The sequence below is a fragment of the Brienomyrus brachyistius genome, chromosome 19 (assembly GCF_023856365.1).
Source record: "Brienomyrus brachyistius isolate T26 chromosome 19, BBRACH_0.4, whole genome shotgun sequence".
In the NCBI taxonomy this organism is placed as follows: Eukaryota; Metazoa; Chordata; class Actinopteri; order Osteoglossiformes; family Mormyridae; genus Brienomyrus; species Brienomyrus brachyistius.
Genome location: NC_064551.1, coordinates 19,270,890 through 19,292,774, shown reverse-complemented (window position 1 = coordinate 19,292,774; position 21,885 = coordinate 19,270,890). Strand labels below are relative to the sequence as shown.

Below are 21,885 nucleotides of genomic sequence, written 5' to 3'. Positions count from 1 at the left end.
TATTAAGTCATATTAAGGGCTACCACTGATTGTCTTTTCGATCGGATTTAATCAAATAGGGCTACCGAGGTTTGTATAGCCAATATCAATTCTGATGCCCCCGGTGTGGGAACGGGGGCAGGTACTGTCGATACATTTTAAAAATTGATTGATTGCTGCAATTCTCATTAATTGAAAAGATAGTTTTACTATTAATCCAAGTAATATTAAGTCATTCAGATATTATCAGCAATGTTTCAGTCTGCTGTAAACATATTTATTGCATTTGAAAATAATGTAGCATGGCACTGATTATATAAAAATGTAACAGTAACCGACACACTTTTTTGGCTGGACTCAGTCAGCACTATACAATAGTGTATTATCTTACTTACCAGGGGCAAAATCTCAGTGTAACTTATCCCTGTTATTTTCCACTTAACTCATAGACCTGACTTCTAAGATCCTGGAGAACCTGTTGGGAGAGATGGCGCTCCAGATGGACCACAGAATTGGGTCCTATGCATTCAGGGGAGCAGGCTAGACCAGTGTTTCCCAATATGGTCCTCAGGGACCCACAGGCAGTCCACATTTTTGCTCCCTATCAGCTCCCTAGCAGACAGTCCACATTTACTAGGAGCTCAGGGAGAGTAAAAACACGGACTGTCTGTGGTCCCTTGATGACTGGATTGGGAAACACGGCTCTAGACTGTATGGCTTCCCTGTACTTAACATCCTAGAGATGCACACTCAGAAGAACGGGAGCATGTATTTACCTGCTGAATGCATACAGTATAAAGGACAGTACCAGGGATGAGTGTTAATCACAGCAAAATTCTTTGGTTTGATAGACTAAAACCTGCTCATTTTAATTATGTTTTACTTTTCTTCACAGAAGTTCTGCCATATGAAAATGTCATCTTTTTAACTTCAGATGTTTTCAGACTTGTGGGATTCCATGTAATTCCCAAAAAAGAGGAAACATGCTTTGGTTTAAAAATTGTTCATTTGTTTTGTTTGGTCTTTTGTTTGGTCTTTTGTTTGGTATCCCATGAATAAGTACCAATGCACAAGGAAGAGCTGGTGTGTTTAGATATATTAAAGGATGAGGCCTGCCGTCTCGAGCTGACCAGACGGGAGGATGAGGCCTGCCATCTCGAGCCGTCCAGGCGGGAGGATAAGGGCTGCCGTCTCGAGCCGTACAAGCAGGAGGATGAGGCCTGTCGTCTCGAGCTGAGCAGGCGGGAGGATGAGGCCTGCCGTCTTGAGCTGACCAGATGGGAGGATGAGGCCTGCCGTCTCGAGACGTCCAGGTGGGGGGATGAGGCCTGCCGTCTCGAGCTGACCAGGCGGGAGGATGAGGCCTGCCGTCTCGAGCCGTACAGGCGGGAGGATGAGGCTTGCCGTCTCAAGCTGACCAGGTGGGCGGATGAGGCCTGCCGTTTCGAGCCGATCAGGAGGGAGGATGAGGCCTGCCGTCTCGAGCCGGCCAAACGGCACCTAGAGCTGTTGTCAGCATCACTGGCATCCATGTGTAGCTCGTGAGCTTGGTGATAATGAAAATGGTGCCGATCTGAATGCTGAAGGACCTGCTGATCCTCCTTAACTGCTTCTGCTTCCTGGCCAATCAGGACAGCAAACTGCCCTTTCTCTAGTGAACCTGTTCTTCCCGTCCCATAAACACATTCCAACACCCACCCTCGCCCCCTTTTCTGCTTCTGAAATAATGTATTCCTGCATGCAAGTCTTCTGGTCTGAGTGTGGTGGGTAAACTGTAGCCTGATGGAGATAGGGTCAGTGTGATGTATGTTTATTAAAACTTAGAGTAACCAAACCCACATTCATCCATATTCCATCACCGCTGGGGGGCGGAGGCTGCATAAAGACAGGAAGACAGAGTGTCGAGGGTGGGAATCAAACCCCTAGCACTGCTGGGATGAGGCTACAGTGCTAAGCTAAGGGGTAAGGGAAAGATTATAGCTGGGGGGGGCATCTTACAGCAGGCCACCCTGCCACAGAATGCCCCAACTGTCTAACTCTGGCTGGGAAAATGCTACATGCACGAAACTTGCACCAGATACTCACATTTACCCCTTATTTGTGCTGTATAAATTACTTTGAGCTGGGCCATAAGCGGCAACCATCTGATCCGAGCTACGGAGGTTTAGCTCACTGAGCCACATGCTGCCACATCACATGAAGAATTACCACCAAAAATCTAAAATATTAGTCTATTTAATATATATTGTTTCCCTTGATTTTGTTATTGCCACCATGTTGGAAATCCAGTATTGGTTGTAGCCAATGAAATTGCCTCGGTCCGCGCTCAACATGGGCGGAGTTTAAGGGAGGGGTGGGCACTGCCCCCCTAGTCGCCTAAATCGAGATTGCAATTAATTAGCAAGACCAGCATTGCACATGTTCTTGCGTATGCGGTTTGTCATGGGGCTGTTATTGTAGCAAAATTATTTGCAAATGTGTATGGAGAGTTGTGTGACTGTATCTCAATGCGTGAGGGTAATCAGATTTGTAAATGTGTAAAAGAATTTGTAAATGTGTATTCACAATCCATGTGCGTAATCAGATTCATGTCTAAGTGTTTTTGCTCAAAGAACTGTACATACCGACAAGTCACCAGTTACAACTCAGGCGGATCTCTCAATTGCCTGTATTTTTACACATGATTTTTGCTAAACTTCTGCCGTGGCAGATCTGTAAATGCGTGTGGAAGTTTCCAGGGTTTAGGACTTAGCGCTGCCCAACTCCCAAGGTTTTGAAGGTTTTGCGCAAATACCGAACCCTGCGTATTCCCCATGGAAAGGCATGGGGCAGTCCACCACCTATGTCGCTTGTTGGACTAAAAGGCGTTTTGCCGAGTTTTGCATGCCTGCCGAGGACTGCATGCACCTTGCAAAGTTTTTTTGTCGGATGAACTGCTGATTATAGCTGTAATGTAATAAATCCCCTATGTTTCAGGCAAACAAAATGATTACATAATGTAACTTGAACGTCTCTTAAAAGAAACAATAATGTGATACGTATTTCTTTGCAGAGATGATGATAGCTATGCCAAAAGCGCCCCAAATATGTACTGGTACCACAATTTGATCCTAAGCTTTATGAAAAACAATAATTTAATACAGGTGAATGCATTATTAGGCAAGACATATTTTGTAGCTGATTTGCTTTTTCGGCAGTTCTCAGCAAGCATGCAAAACTCGGCATAAAACCCGCCCTGTTGAAATCCGATATTTTCTGTTAAAATTTATGGTCAATAATTCCTCCTATAGTAATAAACCTGGGAACCTCCGGTATTTCTTACTTAAATCTTTATTATTAAGTAGACTTCCACGTAAAACTGGATGCTATAAGGTATACAAAAGAATCAGAAAACTTGCATTAATCCAAAGGAAATTATTCGAGACTACACATTACACAACCGCACAAGACAAAAATAGTGCAAACTCTGTATTACGATAAAGCAAAATGACATGTAGAGATTATAAAAAACAAGTAAGTACGGTAAATATTGCACTCGAAAGATAGTTACTGGAAAAATATGTATTATCGTACATATTATTTCACATGTCCTGATTAATTTACCGATTGTACAATCTGATGTGCATCGGAAGGAATGATTTCCTCAGACGTTCAGTGGTGCATTTTATATCGATCTGTCTGCGGCTGAAAATGCTCTTATGTCCAATCATGAGAGTGGCAGTCCGTGATCGACCGGAGATGGACAGCGTCCTCCTCTATGCAGCAGTGTCCATGGTGTCCTTTTCCTACCACAGCACCGACCCAGCCTTCCCCATCAGCTTTAGTCTGTTGGCATCCTCCATCCTCAATTTGCTGCCACGGCACACAACAGCACACAAGGCGAAGCATTATATTTCACACGAGCCTCTGTAGACGAACTGCCAGCTCTGACCCTTATTATAGAGGGCGGTGCCGTTCATAGACCAGTCTAGTTTGCTTACAAGGTGGACACCCATGTACTTATACATGTACGTATCCGGCATTTTTCTGTCCGATCACTCAGGGCTATAGCTCCGGGTATTTCAGCCCCGATGCCAATCTTCCTTCAGCCCCAAGTAAACTTGACTTAGCCCCTGATCTTTTCAACAGCTAGAAACTCCACTGGTATCCCGAGACCGTGATGCTCCGATGTCCACTACCAGCTTCATCCTCTTACAAACGTTAAGTTGTAAAGTGATTCCTTTCACACATTTTCTCGTCTGTTCCTTTGCTGAACGGCGAAATGACCTTCGATCGTTTTAAATTCTATGCGGGCAGATTTTCTCAGCATTGCACATTAATGGCTGCTGTCAGAAGTGAATTGGCGAGAGACTCCTGCAGATCCCGGGATTTCTGCGATCTTTAGACACGCGCTACTTCCATTGCGTAGCATATGACGACATACATGTCTAATTACTATTCAAGCGGAGTTACTTAAACTTCGCCCCTGTTTCAACATCTCATGCACTTCCGTGCCCGAATAGGCCTGCGCCGGGCAGGACAGAACAAACCTCGGATGCGTGGAGGGGTTGGCTGGTGCCGTTCATATAAAAACCGGATCTACAGACCATAGGAATATATTTGTGAATTCAATAATTTCATGTATGATAAACAGATTATAGTGTTTTTATTAACCTAGTGATATCAATAACAATCCTGGCATGGGACATGTTTCATGTTATCCCGTCTGTATTCATTCTGAATTGCACCACAGACGTTTACAATTGAAATGAATGAAACATTTCCTATTATGGCAAATGTATTATCCATGTTTGATATTGTAACATGAAGGAGTGCAATTATTATTTAAACGCCATATCTTTTAATTTGATTATTTAATTAGATATATAATTCTAAAGACAATTTCTTAAAACCTTATTTTTGAGTGTAGACTGTCGTGTTGCGTGTGCAACAGAAAATTCTGTATAGAGAAACAATATCGCGCTAGACTGCATTACATACAGACGTTTTTAACAAACGTAATTTATAGTCCATACTCCAGGAAATACAAAAGCAAAAACCAAAACTTATCACAAGGCCAGTCAGTACGGCAACAGGCCGATTACAAAGTTTGTGCTTATCTTCTAGGCCTACAAGCTGATGACGCTGAACACGTCTGCTACCTAATTTCACAGTGGAGTAGCCGGTAAAGCGAACATTACAGTGATTTACGCCGCTCATGGACACTTTACTCCGGTGAGCGCGGGGATGATGCGCTCCTCCCGAAGTAAGCCCACATGAATGGTTTTGTATTTACAGTTCGCCTGCCATATGCTGATGGGATAAAAATAGTACCAATTAGCGCAAATATTAGGCCTACTGTGTGTTTGAACTCTAAGTAAAATACATTCAAACAAGTTTACTGAAGGTCTCGTAATACTTTTCCCGATTCATTGGCATTTTTGCAGCTGTACAACCATTTAATGATTCGGGCATTGCGCTCGACTATGGACGTATTCTGGCGACTTTTTTCGGCGAGTTCTTCCTCTAAGAGTCCGTCGCTCTCATCGCTTTTGCACGAAAAGCCGTCGTCAGTCTGAGACTCGCTGACGCTCCTGGTGCGATCGCTCTGCTCATTCGAAGGCACAGAAAAGTTCTCCTTCCCCAGGGTCTCGATAACGTCGCCGTCCAGTCCGCAGTACTTGAAGAATGTTTCAAACTCGGAGAAGTTTCTCGAATACCTGGAACTTATGTCCGAATGCGATCGGAGGACCGTATTCCTGGGTTTAGCTCCCTGGGGTGGAACGTGGCCATGGTCGTCGGGGAGCCGCAGTCTAGCCTTGATCTCGGGCTTCTCATTCTGCACAGGTTTGCTCACTTTTCCTGGGTCGCATTCCTTCACAGCTGCCCCGGGACACACGCTTATCTTGTCCTTTTGGGAGCCAGGAAACAGCCGTCGCACGAACGTCCCCTTGGCGTTCTCAGTTCGCGACCCTTTTGCGTTCTCGCACCTCTGCCGGTGCACCAGGAGAGAATCCGGTCGCTGCCTCTTGGAGCTGCCCGGCCGTGCGATGGCGGCGGCTTCCCTTCTCGCACCGTCGCCGCTCTGCAGTGTGGGGATCCGCAACTTGTCACCTGCGCTCGGACTCGAGCTCCTGCTTGAGGAGTCGCTGCTGCTCGCAGAGGCCAAACTGAACGTCAGCAGCGGTTCCGGCTCCTTCTCCGAGGCGATCAGCTGCGGACTCTTCACGTACTGCTGTTTGCTGGCAGCCAGCCTTTCCGCGGCACTCGGGCGCCCTTTGCTTTCTACTTCTCGATCGATTTGTTTGCGAAGGTATTCAGGACCTTTGCCCAGGATCCTTGAAGCCACCGCGGCCTTACTTGAATTCATCTTTTCCGGTTAAATGATCAAAACGACAGTGTTGTCGTAAATGTTGTAAATGTGTGGCACTGTCGAGTTGAACGTAAAAGGTGGTTGGGACACGCTCTTGCACGCCTAACACCCTGCACATCCTGCCCTGCTTTTACACACGCCACTCCCCTAACCTGGCCCGCAGGTACATTATTTTAAACCAAGCCCATAAACATGGTGTAATAGTCCAGGGTGGGCTGCCTGCGCGACGGCCGAGCGACGCGGTGACTGATCGCTGGCTTTCCCAATTAGGCCCGCTTTCCATTACTTAAGCGTGTTTTCACGAAGCATGGCACACTTATACTATTTTAATTTCCAGTGCAGTTGTAATCCAATTGACAGGCATGCCTGCTAGATATACATCAAGTATAGGTTAAAAAGTGCGTAGGTGTCGAAGATATTGCGTGGATATTGCGAAAACTAGGCTACAGTGCAAATTTAAAGATGATAATTTAATACAAATTACAATTACAAAGTGTTTATTTACGTTAACATGTTTATATGTAAACTCCGGGGCAGTCCCCCCCCCCCCCAGGAGTGTAAATTAATTTTCCTCCAATTTCAGTATTTACAAAATATATTAAATAATTTGTTTCAACTGCCGATCAGGATTTGAGAGTTTTGAGATATGACATACGATATGATATGATATGATATGATATGATATATATATATAAAAGCCTGTATGTATTATGAAGTATCAGTAGAATCTTCACTGAAGTCATGAGAAAATCTTCCCGCACATAATACACTGTTTGGTGTAACATTTCTATTCTAATGCTTTTGGCTTTGAGTTCTGGGGAACTCAGTTTTAGCTAGACTGTAGTCGTTGAGACAAAAAAAATCATAATTTAACAATGAACATCTCGATTAAGTAGTAAAACACTGGAATGCGACACCAGTGTTTAAGAGCTTACAACACAGGAAGTAAATGCATGTCTGTACAGCAGAAAAGCTTGGCTATTTAAGGAGGAGCACATTATATGTTTAATGTTTAATTTTTAAAGCAATGTATGATTTCAGACTGCTATTTTGGGATTTTCTGACACTCTCGGCATAAATATGCCCAGAACATGTGTGTAGTGATTCTCTTTAAGGTCTGTAACCCATGGAAACGGTGCAGGGCTCTGTTTTGGTCTGTGGGTGCTATTGTATGACATTGCTCAGTAAGCAGCATGTTGCTGTGCCCCTTGAGGGTTAGGGGTTTGAATCCCCGGCTCGCTCTGTGTGTGGAGTTCACATGCGCTTGCTGTACTGCCTGGTTTTGCTCGGGGTACAGGCAGACCCCAGGTTATAAATGAGATCCGCTCCCTAAATCTGTCTTAAAATTGAATCTGTAGATCAGCCGTAAAAATAATAATACAGCCCATAATAATAATAATTATACAGTAGCGCCTAATAATAAAAGTAACCACATACGGTACCGTACTGTGGGTTTTGCAAACATTTGTTTTACGAGTCATATATTTAAAATGAATTTTTTTATATAACAGGCTTTATGGCAATTCATTCGTAAGTATGAGTTTCCTGCTGCAGTTAGACACTGTCAGAAAATACAGTAAGACAGATTTACAAAGCGTGGAGCAATGAGGAGGTGGTGGTGCCCCCGGATCTGGAACAACGTTAATGCTCTCCGAATGGTACGAAAATGTTCCTCAGAGTCCAGTGGAACAGCACACAGTTTGGTGAACTGGTGTCTCTGAGTTGCCCAAAGTGTCTGTGTCTATGTACCCTGTGATGGACTGGCATCCCGTTCAGGATGTGCCCCTGTCCTGTGCGCTCTGCAGGCCCCCTGTCCTTCATATGCCCTCGATTGTGGATGGATGGAATATTCATGTTGAGTGTATATTGTATATATAGGTCTCAGCTGGATGGTGTTGACTTTGTTATCCCACTCTTGGTCCCCCAGGTGGTACTTTGCTGGGCAAAGCATTGTATGAATATTATATGTGAAATAAAGTGAATTTTGAGTCGGCCCAGGGCCACATTCACATGGTCAGAGGCCCTGGAGATACCTGAGCTGTCGCTTCTCTCCTGCTGTTTCCTGTGGTCGTTCTTGACCGGAGTGGAATGGGCCACCGAGTTGCAATGATAAAAGGTGTTGACTGGGGGGGGGGGGGGGGGGTTACTCTATTTTACAGAGTAAGCTGTCTGCAAAGGGCAGCCACCTGGTTCCCAGGGAGCTGGGGGTTAAGGACCTTACTCAAGGACCTGCAGACGTGCTGAGGCTGGGACTGGCAACCTTCTCATTACAGGCACACAGGCTTAGCCCACTGAGCCACACACTGCCCCTGCTTTATGTTGGTTCGCTGAGATTTGAACCCACAACCTTTACGGTTGACTTACTGTAATCATGCACAGCAAATTTTTTTTAAAAAAAAGAGATTTTCAGCCCCAGCACACTGGGCCCCCAACTCAAACCAATCCAAATATTTTCCAAATTTTTTTTAGGGCCCCTGTCACTGAAGGGCCCTTGGAATCATTCAGACTTTCTACTTCTTTATGGGGCCCCTGATTCTAATATGGGTACTTTTTTCTCTGCACTTATACCAACTTTGTATATCAATAATGCTTTGTAGCAAAAAACGTCTGAAGAAAAAAAGGATGGTACACATGTAACGAACCCAGAAGCTGTACAAATAGATCAGATAACAGTATAATGACTGACAATAAAAACACAGGTGATTTATTTATAAGCTTCAATATAGAAAAAACTCAGTTGCTTCTCCACAGTGCCCAAATAGCAGTTTATTTACATTTTATTTATTTTCCATATGGTTTTATCCAAAGCGACATACATTGGAGAACGTAGGGTCAGCCTGTACCTGGAGCAGCCAGGGGCTCACGGCCTTGCCGGTGAAATCCCTATGCTGAGCAGGAGATCTGAACCAGCAACCTTCTGATCACAGGCCCAGCATCCTAACCGCCCCTGTTTTGATGCTCAAAGTTACAAAGCATGCACATTATGTTGATTTCAATTGCCCTTGATATCGCAGCAGAAGACACTATTTTATTACATAAAAGTAAAAATGGAATTTGAAAACACAAGTGGAGAACTGGCACATAATGGCCACGAGGGGGCAGCATTGCATTGATTATGCGCAACACGTGAAAAGGAATGAAACCCTAGACCAGTGGTTCTCAAACTCGGTCCTCAGGCTCCACTGCCCTGCTTGTTCTCCAGCTATCCCTGCCCTACACACTGCTGATTACCTGGATCAGGTGTGTTCAGTCAATCAGAAGCTAAAAGACAGCTGGGACTTGTGTGTGGGGCAGGGATAGCTGGAAAACAAGCAGGGCAGTGGGGCCCGAGGACCGAGTTTGAGAATCACTGCCCTAGAGACAGCAGAAAAGGGCACCTATTACATCACCTATCACATATAAATGACCTCATGGCAGCTGGGACTGAGGTTTCTGTGTTGGAAGCATCTCAAGGGCTCCATTCTGTAGAGGTCAAGGATTCTAAACTGACTGTATGTCAAGCATACAAATACCAGTCAATATCACTACAGGTACAGTGTCCTGCAGGAGTTAGGGTATCGACAATGAAATTTAGAATTTTGTAACTGATTTATAAACTTCCATGTACCACTGAATGTTTTAAGCTTAGAACAGTTCGTATCAGGCTCATAGAAGCAGGATTGAAGCAAGGAGGAAGCACTTCATTAATGAGAAATGGAGAAGAACCAGGCTGCAATTTGCAATGAAAAAGTATTATTCACAGACGCAAATTTTAGAATGAGTTGAAACGTTGCATTTCCCCCCTGGCTGCATATTGGTTGACTAAAAAAAAGTGACTAAATAAATGTTATGATGATTATTGATATCACAAGTTGTGTGTTTTAATATTGAAAGTAATATGTGAAATATTTAAAATATATTTATGGAAATAAAATCTACCCGTATAAAACCATATAACTTCAGCTTTAACAATGTAAAAATTTCTGTTTTACTATATCGTGGAAAATGTCTTACAAATAAATTAATCAGAACCCATCGGCCCCTTTTCCATCGTAATATATTTTGGCCACCCTGAGACTGTTGGATCCTCTTCTTCCTCCGCTTGCCTTTTGGCCCATTCTTCATACCCACGTCTCCCTGCCCCTTCTGGACCTCAGCTCCACTCTCCTGACTCCCATTTAATGCTGGGGAGTGTAGAAGGTCACTGTGTAGCACGTCATGTCCTGGGTGCCCCTGGTTTCTCCAGCAGATTCAAAGCCCTGATTGGCATTGACATGGTAGAGAGTTGGACCATTAATTTCACTCTAATTTGAAATTTTGACTCATAATTTCTTACCAAGTTAAAAAAAAATGTAAGAAGTGGACACAAAAATGAATAAGCAAATCAAATTTCAATTAATAAAAACTGCTTAAGAGATTATAAATGACATTCTAAGAGAAAGAGAGGTAAGGAGCTCATACGGATTACAGTGTGTAAAGAGCATGCACTGATTACAGTGTGTAAGGAGCTCACACGGATTACAGTATGTAAAGAGCATGCACTGATTACAGTGTGTAAGGAGCTCACACGGATTACAGTGTGTAAGGAGCATGCACTGATTACAGTGTGCAAGGAGCACGAGCTGATTACAGTGTGTAAGGAGCACGCGCTGATTACAGTGTGTAAGCAGCATGAGCTGATTACAGTGTGTAAGGAGCAGGCACTGATTACAGTGTGTAAGGGACACGCACTGATTACAGTGTGCAAGGAGCACGAGCTGATTACAGTGTGTAAGGAGCATGCACTGATTACAGTGTGTAAGGAACACGTACTGATTACAGTGTGTAAGGAGCACGAGCTGATTACAGTGTGTAAGGAGCACGAGCTGATTACAGTGTGTAAGGAACACGTGCTGATTACAGTGTGTAAGGAGCACGAGCTGATTACAGTGTGTAAGGAGCACGAGCTGATTACAGTGTGTAAGCAGCATGAGCTGATTACAGTGCGTTGCCGCACCCACCACACAACAAACCACCTCAGGGATGAGAACCTGGGTACAGCCATGTGGTGGGTGATGCCTCAGCACCACACTAGTCCGAATGAATCAGTGTGAGGTTTTTTTCCCAGTGGCTGGAGTCCCAATTCTGCCACAACCCCCAAATTACTCCTGGCATTCACAGGATTTGAACCAGCAACCTTCCGATTGCTGATACAGGGCCCTAGCCTCAGAGCCACCAATCCCCCCCCCCAAATTCTAAGGACAAAACATAAAGTGTAAAACAAATAGTCAAATAACAGTAGCAATATTGTAGTAGAGTGAGATCAGTGTTTATATCAGCAATCTGGTTTGATAATCTGCAAAACAATTCATAAAGTTAGAGCTTTAGTACAAATTTACAAATTGTCAGTGGAGGGTCATTAATTATATGACATAAATTGTGCTGGTAACATGTCATAAAGTCCACACTTCGTATGATCTCTCCATACTCTCATGTCTGTGTGCAGTGATGCAGTGCTTTGTGTGGATCTGCAGCCCATGAGAGAGACTCACCTGGTTTGTCGGTGTTAATTCTCCTGTTTCCTGTGTCTTACTGCCATGATTCTGCCTGCTGCAGCTTTTCCTGGAAATGATGAATTGATCAGGAACAGACTGTTAAAAGCTGTATATCAAAGCAGGTACCTTTTCATTCAGGGGGAGATTCGGGTACAGACACTCACTTGAGAATAATTGTCAGTAAGATGCAGGTGAGAATCATCCCAGCAGCCCCTGCTGCAGCGCCAATCAAAGTGGGTGGAGCTTTGACAGCTGCAAACAGAGGGTGTCCATTATATTGTATAACATCCTTCAGATTTGCTTTAAATTTGCTTTAAATTCACAGAAATTCACACCTTGTTTCAAACAACTCACAGAAATTTTACAAAATATGCTCTGGAACATTCAGATTTACACCTGTGTGGTATGAATGTAACTTTTGATAGAGTCCCTGTTATACTATATGACAGTATTGCTGTCACCCTCAGTCACTTTGCACTGGTTACTGCCCCACTTTGGTATAATCATGGATTTGGCAAGAATGTTTATACTTATGTTCAAATAAGGAGGAAAACCATCACAGGAGAAATAGAACATCATCACTTACTAAGCATAAAGTGATACTGAGTGTTACTTACATTCACAGTGGACCTGCACAGTGCTTGAATTCTGCAGGCCGTGTTCATTCTGAGCTTGACAGTAATACTGTCCACTGACCTCAGCGATATTACAGGTGAGGTTCTGTCTGTGTGAAACAACTTTAATTTCACTCCCATTCACTTTATACCAGGTGTAATTGTTCACTGCTGGGTTGGCATCACTGCTGCAGGTTAGACTCCGGTCTTTTCCAATTAACACCGAAGTGTTTTTAGGAGAATCTGTGGGAATGTTAAAGAAACGTTCTAGGAAAAACTCAGGAATAAGACTTACGTCGATCAGGAACTATATAGGTCTGATTTTAATTCACACAGAGATTATGATACTAGATCTCATAAAGAAATTTCATGAAATGAAATATGATAAAAATGGACTCACACTGAACACTGAGAGTCACATTTGTGTGGGATGTCCTCTCACTGTTGTTGGCTTGATGGCTGTAAACTGCTGTACATTTGACTTCCTGCTTATGGTGGAGATGTGAGGCAGTAAAGTTCATAACAGAAGATACATGTTTAGTGTGATCATCATTCTCCTGAAATACAGTGATATTGTCACTCAGCTTGGGGGTCCATGACAGAGACGGGGGGAGTGATGGACAGGGAGCTGGAGCCAAACAGGTCAGAGTCACAGAGCCCCCCTCCTTTACCATGTCCCTGTTTATGGTGATCTGGGGGCTGGGTGGAGAGTCTGGAAGAGATAGAGACAAAGAATCACTTGATTCATATCACATTGTATCACACGTCTCACACACACCTGCGGGGGGGGGGGGGGGGGGGCAACTATTTATTACTTCAAAGTATGTCAGTGAATCTCAGATTCCTTATAATGTATACATGATATGAGTTTTCATATTTCTCATTCTGAGCCCTTCAGTTGCACATGACAGTGTCACTGAATGTAACTTTGGGAAGACAGTTCCTGTTACTATGTGACAGTATTCCTGTCACCCTCAGTCACTTTGTACTGGTCACTCCTCCACTGGCAGCTGGCTTTGCTGCTACTGGGTGTCACGTCTGGAATCCAGGAAGGATGTCGGTCTTCACAAAAGTATCTTTTATTTATGCTAGTAAAGACTAGAAACAGATTTACAATCTGTGACACACAACAATGACTGAGCTGAAGAGCCAGATGAGGGCAGACAAATATATACATTGGTAATGAGACATTAAATTCTAAATACTAATTATCAAACAAACACAGGTGTGGACGTTTAGCACACTAGGCTGGAAACAATGACCTCTGTTGGCCAAACGGGCACATGACAGGCTGAGGAGACTCGTCCTGGCACTGGGGGTTATTATTATTTTATCATTTTCATTTTCAATTTATTTTTCGCAGAAAATATCTCCCATACATAATAATGGATTTGACGTCTTTGCACATTTGAAAAATAAAGCGATAAAGAATATATTCTAATTTATATAAAATGATGTTAAGTCTGCAGCAGATTATAAGAACAGCAGAACACGTCATCTGACCCCCTCACTCCCACCCTTGGAATCTACAAAACAGCTGCAGCCATAACACCATCAAACAGGTGAAAGACTCTTCTGATCCTTCTCAGAGTCTTTTTGACTCCCTCCCATCACAGAGGAGGTTCTGCCAGGGACGGATTATGGGTTGTGTAGGCCCCTGGGCAAAACATTCGCGAGGGCCCCCCCCACCACCACCACCAGCACCACCACCACAACCACCTCAATTCAAGGGCCCTTGGCAGCCAAACGCCCTCCCTATAGGGTCAGGGGCCCTTGTAGGGAGAGGATCAAAGAATGTAGGCCCTCTAAAATAGACAAACGAAAATACATTGTTGATAAGCGTTGCAAATTGTTTTGGGCTAGGGGCCCCAGGGGCCCCCTACACCCCAAGGGCCCCTGGGCAGCGACCCCGCTGGCCTGGTCCGTAATCCGTCCCTGGGTTCTGCAGGCTGCAGGCCAGAACGTCTGTATGTGTGTTTGCAGGACACTGAATCTGAATTGATAAAATCCACTATTTGTATCACATGATCTGTATAAACAATATAAAATATAACTGTGTATACAGGGTTGTCGACAATTTATTGTGTCTTTCCTTCCAACCCAACCATTCATCATGACATTACAGTACAGTGTGGATCACCAACGCTGTCACCTTGTCCAGGAACTTACAGCTTTCATTTTCTGACCACATGTATGATTTCTGTCAATCACGTGTTTTGCTTTGTATAATAGCAGGAAAATCAGATGATATCTATCAGATTATGCAGCTTAACTCCTTCTCCGGACACTTATCATCTCTTGACTAGAGTAATATCACTCTATACTGCCAGGGCTGTCAGCACGTGCTGTTTAAGCCAATGCAGATGGTTCATAAATGCAGCAGTTTTCCTGATACTCAATCAGCTGAAACACTCTCCCTCTTCCTTCTGAATCTCCATTGATTTGCTGTAGGCTCTTGCACCAAGTTCACCTCCCATCTCTTTTAGGAAAACCTCACCAGCTCATCCTCCCACTGACCCTCCAACTCTCTGCCTTCATAGACTTTCCAGTGTTATACTTTCACTTGGCAAAATTAAATGCTTTTTCCTTGTATTTTGCATTTGTCCTGTAGGAACCAAGTCCTTGTTGTGTTATGGTTTGAATAGCTTCTCTGATGTTAGCTTCTAATAATGGTTTATGCCATTCCTAATCCAATGATAATATGCAGCTGCATAAATTCAGCCTGGCGGCACTAGACTTAAACTGGCTCCTTCAGACGTTTTATCTGCCTGCCTTGTGCATATCCTTGGACAGTAATGTCTGATAAATAAATAAATGAGAATGTAATGGAAATAAGGGAAATTAAATAATTTGAGAAATACAAGTGATGAAAATCTGTAGAAATTCAGATGTTCAGATAAATACAATAGAAAATTATAATTTATCTGATCAGGAAGTTACATTAAGTAATACTCACATTCACTGTCGAGCTGCACAGTGCTTGAACTCTGCAGGCCGTGTTCATTCTCAGCTTGACAGTAATACTGTCCACTGACCTCAGTGATAATACAGGTGAGGTTCTGTCTGTGTGAAACAACTTTAATTTCACTCCCATTCACTCTATACCAGGTGTAATTGTTCACTGCTGGGTTGGCATCACTGCTGCAGGTTAGACTCCGGTCTTTTCCAATTAACACCGAAGTGTTTTTAGGAGAATCTGTGGGAATGTTAAAGAAACGTTCTAGGCAAGACTCAGGAATAAGACTTATGTCGATCAGGAACAATATTGGTCTGATTTTAATTGACAGAGAGATTATGATACTAGATCTCATAAAGAAATTTCATGAAATGAAATATGATGAAAATGGACTCACACTGAACATTGAGAGTCACATTTGTGTGGGATGTCCTCTCACTGTTGTTGGCTTGGAGACTGTAAACTGCTGTACATTCGACTCCCTGCTTATGGAGGAGATGTGAGGCAGTAAAGTTCATAACAGAAGATACATGTTTAGTGTGATCATCATTCTCCTGAAATACAGTGATATTGTCACTCAGCTTGGGGGTCCATGACAGAGACGGGGGGAGTGATGGACAGGGAGCTGGAGCCAAACAGGTCAGAGTCACAGAGTTCCCCTCCCTCAGAGTCACAGAGTCCCCCTCCCTTAGAGTCACAGAGCCCCCCTCCCTCAGAGTCACAGAGTCCCCCGCCCTCAGAGTCACAGAGCCCCCCTCCTTCACCATGTCCCTGTTTATGGTGATATGGGGGCTGGGTGGAGAGTCTGGAAGACACAGAGACACAAAGAGTCACATGATTCATATCACATTATATCACAGCTTAAATCCACCAATACTCACATTCAGTGAAACTGAAATACATCCAAGAAACATGAAGTCAGGTTTTTGTAAATCTCTCTGTATTAGTAAAATAATAATAAACACTAATATCAAATATAAAGCAGCTGTACCTTTTACATGAATTTTCACTTTCTCATCAAAATTATACTTAAAGTTACCGGTGCCTTCAATCCTAAGGAAATAACCATCAGTCTGGTCCTTTGTAATATTATACAGGATTGTGGTGCAGTTTTTCTTTGTTAATGTTCCGATTATCTTTCCTTGGATGTCATTTTTAAATGTTTCATTAGATGAAAACACATAATTTCCTCTCTTTGTATTTCTCCTCCACATTCCGATTGGCTTTTTCAGATTTCTTGACTGGTCAGATGGAATCTGGAATGTGCAGGGAATCAGCACACAGGATCCATGCAGAGCTTGTATGTTCTGAGGCATCCGGGCTGACCAGGTACTGCACAGAGCCCCTGTAATCATACCAAGAAACACTGCTGTACATTTACACTGTAACACACACATCAGTATATTACATTAATGTCATCAATTTTGAAATACAGGATATTAAATTAAACTGAGTCCAGCGATTGCTGTACACATAGGAAACATAGTAAGAATAGACCTTAATGAAGACTGTCTCCCCCCCCCCCCCCCCCCCCAACGTTGGCCGTGTCTCACCTTGCAGCAGGCAGCCAATGAGGATGAAGCTCTCTGCCCCAGTCATGTCTCCCTCAGCTGAAGGGAAGCTGTGATGCAGGAAAACACTCATATGTACACAGAATCTGTTTAAGTAATACTGCATACTAATCTTTCAGGGACTCAAAAGTCATACATCATGTACTGAACATTGTACTGTAAAATGTTAGTGTATGCCACTGGTTCTCAAACTCGGTCCTCAGGCTCCACTGCCCTGCTTGTTCTCCAGCTATCCCTGCCCTACACACTGCTGATTACCTGGATCAGGTGTGTTCAGTCAATCAGAAGCTGAAAGACAGCTGGGACTTGTGTGGCAGGCAGGGATAGCAGGAAAACAAGCAGGGCAGTGGGGCCTGAGGACCGACTTTGAGAACCACTGGTGTATGGAAAGACAACGGAGAGCCAGCTGTACCAGTGTGTAAAAGCAGGAAGGAAGCAGCCATTCTGCGGTAAGTTACCCTTCTGACAGCTGTTACATGCGATCAGTGTAACCAACATGCAGCAGCCTTCAGATGAACAACGCAAAACCCGAATGCTGTGAATACTTCCATAATTAACATTCATGTGCTGCTTGTAAGAACTGATCATGGCGATCATACAGTCAAGCTGTTTGACCACAGAGTCTGTGCTCCTATGTTGTTCAGAAACACGTTAATTTCGGAAATAAACTTCATTTATGGAAATATTAAGTTTAATGTATTGATGCATTTTTATGATATAGTGTCAGTACAAACAATGATCAATTTTTTTGCTTTTTTGCATGACCCAGCAGTAGTGTTACTGGTTGCTGGGTGCATTAGGGTTACTGGTTTTTGGCCCAGCACTGGGTAACTGTACCCCTGTTGTCATGGGAACCTACGTTATCCAAAGCACTGGAGCATCCCTGAGTCGGCTGGGCTGGCATAGATGTAACAAGGCGAGCTGGGTACTTTTAGTTCGTTGTGTTATAATAATATTTATAATAAGATAAAATGGTAATATTATTATAAAATAATAATAATGTTAATATTAACTGTTTTTGAGCAATAACTTTATGCCATCTTTCGTCTAATGTCAGCTAGCTAACATTAATTAACGTCAGTGAACATTAGCTAACTACATAGCTGACTGTCAGGATCGGTCTCTGCCTCTTCCAGTCCTGCCAGTTGCTTCCCTGTTTGGACAGCAGGGGTCTCTGTCAATTCCGTTCGTCCCCCTGTGTTTAGAACCTTCTAGCCCTTCGTTGATTCCATGTCTGTTATGTTTATTGTGTGTTTGTATTCATGTATTGATTCTACTTTTGTGCCTCTGTTAGGTACCCTTACCCATGTCTAGTTTTGTTTGCCTAAACAATGGAGGATGAATAAGTCATTTTTTTAGTTATTGCAGGGATCAATCACAATCAAAATGGGACACAGCCTTTTATTCATATTTTACTTTATATGACCTGTGACACGTTCATGATACTTATCTGGCCAGCAGATCGATCTTTTGTTTTCCACAGAAAAAATATGTAACGTTAATCCACTAATAAGCACTGGCAAGTTTCACCACTGGCACCAGTGATATTTGACACAATTATACTGGCTAGTGATTATCATCCATAACTGGGTCATGATTTCTGCTGAGAGACATTGCTGTTGAATTTTTCTAATGCATTTTTTTGGCGCTTTAATCACCACAGAAAGAATAGCATTCAGTGCCATTATATTCCAGAGAAGACCAGCATTTCTATGAATCCCTTATAGAAACTATACGCTCATGTTCACTTCCCTGCAAAGATTTGTTTAATGCTGCTTCCCTCCTGGACTATGGCCAATGAGAGCCAGCGAGCCATGTAAGGGCATGCTATAAGTGAGCGTTTGATTGGCTAGAAATTAAACTTGGGGTTGAATATATATGCCTACAGTGAATAAACGACCGAGTTGGTGAATGGGTATATAACCTACATGTGCAGTAGCTTCCTATATGCTGCAACTGGATTTTAGAGATGCAACATTTTCAAGATTTTCACAGTTTAAAATGATGAGGTTTATTAGCATTTCAATTTGTTTGCTGACCATGCGATGTGCTGTTAGGTTTGCATTTTTGACTAACATGAGTAGCTAAGGTACAGTGTTTAGAGGCGTAGACTATAATTCAACAACAAATATTATTTTTCTCACTTGTCATATTAGTGTTGTTTAGATTACTCCTTAATTATGTACACTAAATAATACGCTGTTTTTTAAAAATATCAAAACACAAGTGTTTCCAATCTATTTTATACAAACAGGAAGTGCCACTGAATGAGTTGGTGAGCGAATCAGAATGAATATTTTAGCTGAACAGAATCAAACAAACTCTGTCCCCAGAAAAGGGTCTTTTTGCCCATTATTGCTCTCCTGTCTGTCAAAGCTGCAGCGTGAGAAAATCTTGCGTCACACACCTACTCTACCGGCAGGGAGAGAGAGAGGGAGGCATTTCAGCTACTGACCAGCTGCTGCACAGCAATGCGACTCATAGGGAACATTCTTAAAGTACCGATATTAAGGAAACGGAAAATAGTATTGTTTTTAATCAAAGGAGTATCGCGGATCATTCTTCAGTATCAGTGTACCGTGTAAAACCTTTCTGGAGTACTGTAGGTACTAAAAGAGAGTTCCGGTACATCCTCTGAGGAGCTACCATCGGGCTGACTTCCAGTGGTGTGAACAAAGCAAACGTTTCTGGTTCCAGAAAATGGTTCTGGTTCCAGAAAAAAGTTCCAGTGGTGTGAAAGCACCTGTTACTTTATTTTTATCAGTGTATATCTGTGCCTGCTCTTATATTCAGTAGTAGCAAGAAACCTTGGGAGGAACCAGACTGAGCCCAACCTCCGGTGGCCGGCAGAGGATGTCAAAAATAGCAAATAGTGTTTTATCAAGTGATAGTTAAAAATGATAAACATCGATGAGTCAAAACATTATGGCCACACATAATGGTGACGAGATTTTGTTACACAATAAGAAAATGTATAAAAATTTGTGTTAAACGGTACAGGACAGGGTGTCCAGTCTTGGTCGTAACCTTGCTGTTGGAACTGAAGACTGAATCTGAAGATCTACACAAGTGGCTTCTGACCCTGAAACACAGACTAAATGCCCAGTGCATAAATATTCTAATAGACAATGTATGTTTATTCTTAGACAGACTGTATTCTTATAGATTCACATTGCTAGCATTTTCAGCTTTGGAGACAAGAAGTTTGCAGAGCAGAATAAAAGACTTGCTACACAAAAGAGAGGAATGTCTGACTGAAACATTGTGTGTTTACTTATCCTACAGATACAGTCATCAAGCTGCACATGCTTCCATACAGGACAAAAACAGACACTCCATGCCTTCATTTTAAACACTAAAGACATTAATATAAACAGAATTCAGACACCCTGGCAGAGCCTGGTTTAGATCCTCTGTCACGTCTGACAATCATCAACCTCCAGATCCAGAATCCAGTCTATAGTTTCTACAGAACCAGTTGATTAGTTTCACCTGTTAATTATTACCGAATCCCATAAATATCGCCATTCTTCAATGTTCATTTTGCGGGTTTTCCTGAACGGTTTCCTGCATTTCTCTGCCCCAATGCACTTTACATGTGTGTGCTGTGATACATTACAACATCATCAAGACAGAATAGTACAAAAACAGGTAAATGTTGTTATTGCTCAATGTGCATCTTGCATGGTATTGCACGTTTCTTCGTACATTTCCCTACGTTTCTTTGTACATCTAACTATTTCGATTTTGTTCTCTCCCTGCTCCTGTTACGACTCCTGTCTGTTTCTGCGGATTTGACGTTTGTGTTCTGACTTTATTGTTATTAACAAATGCACTTGGATCCTGCATGTGGACCCCAACCCAGTTCATTACATCATCAGAAATGTAAAGGGACAGATTCTGTCATTATTAATCTGCAATAGCACAACAACTGAAGAACCAGACAGAAGACAGAACATTCTAGATTTTCCCAGCTATATGGTCTACAGGAGTCAACATGAAGTGGACACCAAATAAGAATATCAATCTGCAAATCACCTTGAGTATATAACAGGTATGATTTACCTTCTTCTGAAGAAGATGAAGCCGATGGAATGATGGTTCGTAAATGTCAGTGTCCCAGATTCAGATGAAAGAATGTAAAGTCTGCAGTGGGATTGTGTTGAAAGTCACAAGCGATATTTTGTCACCTCCTTCTACAGGTGTGACAATCAATATAAAAGTAAGATGAATTCTGTAAAATGCTTCCTGACACATACACATTAACACCAGAGAGGTTACTAGTTACTTTGGGTAGAGCTTAGTAGGGGTCCGCTTATTATGTCATAGGTGGGATGGGGCGTATCACGTTTTTCTGATTGGTCAAGGGGTTATGTCCACATATGGCAGGGGTGTGAAACTCCAGTCCTGGGGGGCCGGAACCCTACACAGTTTTTGTTTCACCCTCATTTAACACACCTGATTCAACTCCTTCTGCTAATTACCACACAGCTCTTGAGCTGAATCATTTGTGGTGGAACAGGGAAAGAACTAAGATACACAGGGCTCCGACCCCCCAGGACTGGAGTTTGACACCCCTGATGTATGTTATCAGTTGTGTTTGTGCCACATGCTGCGTATATGCTGATAAACTTTATGTTATAAAGTTTATATTATAAAGTTTATATTATAAACTTTAATAGAATGAGAATACATTACAAGCGTTTATTAATGTACTGGTTTAAATGCGTTTTAAGGAATAATAAAACTTTTAGCAGCATAATTTTAACAGTGCTCTGGACTAGTCGATCTTTTCTAGCTAGAGATGAAAGAGGATTCAGCCATTTTAAATGGTATAAAAACAGTAGCTGTGTTTTGTTAGCATGTTCTTTTAAGCAAATACATTAATTTCTAACGGCAA

General features: G+C 42.7%; 2 protein-coding genes across 2 annotated transcripts; both read right to left on the bottom strand.

Annotated features, from left to right (window-relative positions):
* Nucleotides 1-4,607: 4,607 nt before the first annotated feature.
* On the bottom strand, nucleotides 4,608-6,472 carry fam110c (family with sequence similarity 110 member C). Its single transcript, XM_048986552.1, has one exon. It carries the CDS (start codon nucleotides 6,326-6,328, stop codon nucleotides 5,357-5,359), a length of 972 nt encoding a protein of 323 aa, XP_048842509.1. The 5' UTR covers nucleotides 6,329-6,472; the 3' UTR covers nucleotides 4,608-5,356.
* A 5,264-nt stretch (nucleotides 6,473-11,736) lies between these two features.
* LOC125715105 (B-cell receptor CD22-like) lies at nucleotides 11,737-21,260 on the bottom strand. The gene is made up of 10 exons (XM_048986345.1): nucleotides 21,051-21,260; nucleotides 16,968-17,053; nucleotides 16,454-16,759; nucleotides 15,812-16,219; nucleotides 15,415-15,654; nucleotides 13,431-13,496; nucleotides 12,859-13,170; nucleotides 12,462-12,701; nucleotides 12,009-12,096; nucleotides 11,737-11,911 (listed from the first exon to the last, which is right to left on the bottom strand). Exons 2-10 carry the CDS (start codon nucleotides 17,011-17,013, stop codon nucleotides 11,743-11,745), a joined length of 1,875 nt encoding a protein of 624 aa, XP_048842302.1. The 5' UTR covers nucleotides 17,014-17,053; nucleotides 21,051-21,260; the 3' UTR covers nucleotides 11,737-11,742.
* Between the last annotated feature and the right edge of the window lie 625 nt (nucleotides 21,261-21,885).